The 3,849-nt window shown below is 50.9% G+C and overlaps 1 protein-coding gene across 1 annotated transcript; it reads left to right on the forward strand.

Moving 5' to 3' along the window:
- The first annotated feature begins 286 nt into the window (after nucleotides 1-286).
- Nucleotides 287-3,299, forward strand: LOC6038251 (AFG3-like protein 2). Its single transcript, XM_038262285.1, has 5 exons — nucleotides 287-589; nucleotides 655-1,121; nucleotides 1,189-1,282; nucleotides 1,342-1,649; nucleotides 1,710-3,299. The coding sequence occupies exons 1-5, from the start codon at nucleotides 488-490 to the stop codon at nucleotides 3,196-3,198; spliced, it is 2,460 nt and encodes an 819-aa protein (XP_038118213.1). The 5' UTR covers nucleotides 287-487; the 3' UTR covers nucleotides 3,199-3,299.
- Nucleotides 3,300-3,849: the final 550 nt, after the last annotated feature.

Raw genomic sequence — 3,849 nt, forward strand, 5'->3', positions numbered from 1 at the left:
GTTTTAATCCTTCCCTCGATGGAGTTTCGTTTGAGCCGTACTTTTTTTTTCGTTCCCGTACTTTTATGCAACAATCTCTTTTACAGAAGTTCTCCAGAAATGCACTTTTTCAGTGGCAAAACGATTTTTTTTTGTCTTGCAAATATTGTGTAAGAGAAAAATTTCAATAGATTTTTTTTATTTCACCCCAGATTTCACCTTAACCTGTTCCGATACAAATTCGATTGGTAACCATCAAACTGCCAACACTGCTGTCATCAGGCGGTTCGTGACAGTTGCACAACATCGTGACATTTCACATTGGAACAGAAAATTTTCATCACTTTGCCCAATCTCACCGACGGTGCGCTGCGCTAACGTTCCCCGGAGAACCCAAAGATTGTGTAATAAATTGTATTATGAGTTGTGGCCGCTTCCAGCGTTAAATAAAAAAACACACCGAAACGAATGCATCGCAAGTAAAGTGAGCGCTAGCAAGTGACCGAAAATGGCTTACCGTTTGCTAACGACGGCCCGCAAGCTGGAATCGACGCTGACGGGGCTCGGCCGGCAGCATCGCACCACTGTCAACACGGCCGACTGCGATCAGGTTAGTGGCAAGGTTTGTTTTCGGGGTGAAGAATTTTTTCGAGGCTCTGTTTTTTGTTGTTGCAGTTGATCCGAAGTTTAAGCTATCTGCAGTCCAGCCGGAACAAAGTGTGGAACGATTTCCTGCACCGAATTCAGCTGTTCTGCGAGAAGCCTCCGAAGGGCTTTGAAAAGTACTACAAGTCGGGAGGGAAGAAGCCACCGGCGGCGGCGGCTGAGGCTACCGGGGAAGCTTCCGGCAAGAGTGCAAAGCCGGCGGATGGAGCGGGACCGGCCAAGGAGTCGCCGTCGCAGCCGCCGAAGAATGACTGGAACCTGGGGATGTTTGGACCGCAGCCGGCACGAGGCAAGCAGGGTGGATCGAGCGGTGGAGGTGGCGGAGGAGGTTCCGGCAGGCCGATTGGAGGTGGTGAGGGTGGGGACAAGGAAAAGATGATTATTTTTGGGGCGCTGGCAGGAGTGGCGCTGATTTCGACGATTGCTTACTTTGAGATGGGATACAAGGAGATCGCCTGGAAGGAGTTTGTCAACAAGTAAGTCACGACGGCTGGGGTGATAATTTTGGGGGGTCGAATTAGTAATTAATTTGTTTCATTACAGTTATTTAGCTCGAGGAATCGTTGACAAGCTGGAGGTCGTGAACAAGAAGTGGGTTCGCGTGAGGTTGACTCCAGGAAATGTGTCCGATTCCAACGTAAGAAATTTTGAGTGAAAGCAACAGCATTTTTATGAAACGCCAATCGATTCTTGCAGGGCACGCTCTGGTTCAACATCGGCAGCGTGGACTCGTTCGAGCGTAACCTGGAGAGCGCTCAGTCGGACATGAACATCGAGGCGGTCAACTTCGTGCCGGTTATTTACCGCAGCGAAATTGAAGCGTCCAGTTTGACGGGCCTGCTGCCGACGCTGCTGATCATCGGCTTTCTCATCTACATGATGCGACGCTCGTCGGAGATGATGGGCGGTGCGCGGGGTGGCCGCAAGGGTGGCGGTCTGTTTGGCGGGGTCATGCAGTCGACGGCGAAGCTAATCAACGCGAATGAAATCAACGTTGGATTCAAGTGATTTTGGATTGGAGACTCTTGCATGAACGGTTGATAACTTGAATTATTTTTCCGTAGGGATGTTGCCGGCTGTGAGGAAGCCAAGATCGAAATCATGGAGTTTGTCAACTTCCTAAAGAACCCGCAGCAGTACATCGACCTGGGTGCCAAGATTCCCAAGGGAGCGATGTTGACGGGACCGCCCGGAACGGGTAAAACCATGCTGGCGAAGGCGACGGCCGGCGAGGCCAACGTGCCCTTCATCACCGTGTCCGGTTCGGAGTTCCTGGAAATGTTCGTCGGTGTGGGACCATCGCGTGTCCGAGACATGTTCGCGATGGCCCGGAAGCAGGCGCCCTGCATCCTGTTCATCGACGAAATCGATGCCGTCGGTCGGAAGCGTGGCGGAAAGAGCTTCGGTGGACATTCCGAGCAGGAAAACACTCTCAATCAGCTGCTGGTCGAGATGGACGGGTTTAACACGACCACGAACGTCGTGGTTCTGGCAGCCACCAACCGGGTGGACATTCTAGACAAGGCGTTGCTGCGTCCCGGTCGTTTCGATCGACAAATCTTCGTGCCGGCTCCGGACATTAAGGGTCGCGCCAGTATTTTCAAAGTGCATTTGAATCCGTTGAAAACCTCACTAGACAAAAACGACTTGTCACGGAAGATGGCCGCGCTGACGCCAGGTTTCACCGGTGCCGACATCGCCAACGTGTGCAACGAGGCCGCCCTGATCGCGGCCCGTGACCTGAACGAATCCATCATCTTGAAGCACTTTGAGCAGGCCATCGAGCGTGTCATCGCTGGCATGGAGAAGAAAACGAACGTCCTAGCCCCAGACGAGAAGCGAACCGTTGCCTACCACGAAGCGGGTCACGCCGTATCCGGGTGGTTCCTCGAGCACTCGGACCCCCTCCTCAAGGTCTCGATCATTCCCCGCGGCAAAGGTCTCGGCTACGCGCAGTACTTGCCCAAGGATCAATACCTTCTAACCACGGAGCAACTGTTTGACCGAATGTGCATGACCCTCGGCGGACGCGTCTCCGAAGAAATCTTCTTCGAACGCATCACCACCGGCGCCCAGGACGACCTGAAGAAAATCACCGACAGTGCGTACGCCCAAATCACCCGCTTCGGCATGAACAAGCGCGTTGGCCAGGTCAGCTTCGACGGATCCCAACCCGGCGATCCAATGTACGCCAAGCCCTACTCCGAGCAAACCGCCCAGATTATCGACGAAGAGGTGCGACTGCTGATCGACAAGGCGTACGTCCGAACCAAGGAGCTCCTGATCAAGCACAAATCAGACGTCGAAAAGGTCGCCGAACGCCTCCTGAAAAACGAAATCCTCAGCCGAGACGACATGATCGAGCTGCTCGGCAAGCGGCCCTTCCCGGAAAAGTCCACCTACGAAGAGTTCGTCGAGGGAACCGGTTCGTTCGAGGAGGACACCACGTTGCCCGAGGGTCTCACCAGCTGGAACAAGGAGAAGGTCACCCCCGAGGAAGGCGATTCGAGCAGCAGCAGTAAAAAACCACCAACGGAACCGGCGAAGGCGTAATGAAAAAAGAGTAGTTCTTTAGAGACGCTTGTTGAGTGTGCGTTTGCCAGTGGAGTGACTTCTAGCAAGTGGCGAAAAAATAAATAATGTTACAAGTGTAATTTTGGTTTGTTTTTTATTTGGAAGACGAAAATCCACACTGCACACCATGCGGCTCCACCTAAAATAAAGCATAAGGCTACTCCATCAAAATATGTCCGATTAGTAATTTCGATGGAGACGCAGGCTACCTTTTAAAATACGGAAGAGTTGTTGCTAAATTAGGTCACGATTGATTTATTTTGTTGTCTTCCCATCATTGTTTGGTCTCAACAATTTGGCAAATGTTATCATTCACCTGGAAGCAGGGGACGATAAGGAATCAGCCTCATATTGCATCTCGGTGCAACACAATTAAGCTGGCTGACTGTATTGTTCGAACAAAGTGAACTCGCCTGATATCGACAGCTGATTGTTATCTGGATGCCTTTCATGCCAAGTTTGTGTTTTTGTGCGTTTTAAATTTGAAGCGATTTTTCAGTTCAAATTACTTATTATTATTTAAGTTTTTCACTTAAAGCTGAATATGCAACATCCGTATTTTATGATATAAGAAAAATAAATCGAAACAAAAAGCGGGCTCTTTTAGCCTCCCGGAAGGTAAACCGGCTG

Source organism: Culex quinquefasciatus, chromosome 3 (assembly GCF_015732765.1).
Source record: "Culex quinquefasciatus strain JHB chromosome 3, VPISU_Cqui_1.0_pri_paternal, whole genome shotgun sequence".
Lineage (NCBI taxonomy): Eukaryota > Metazoa > Arthropoda > Insecta > Diptera > Culicidae > Culex > Culex quinquefasciatus.

Bases quoted from the DNA above. Each gene is read 5' to 3' on its own strand.
- LOC6038251 (XM_038262285.1), top strand. From the start codon at position 488: ATGGCTTACCGTTTGCTAACGACGGCCCGCAAGCTGGAATCGACGCTG. The intron at 1,122-1,188 runs GTAAGTCACGAC...GTTTCATTACAG, and splicing joins TGGAAGGAGTTTGTCAACAA to TTATTTAGCTCGAGGAATCG. The intron at 1,283-1,341 runs GTAAGAAATTTT...CGATTCTTGCAG, and splicing joins GAAATGTGTCCGATTCCAAC to GGCACGCTCTGGTTCAACAT.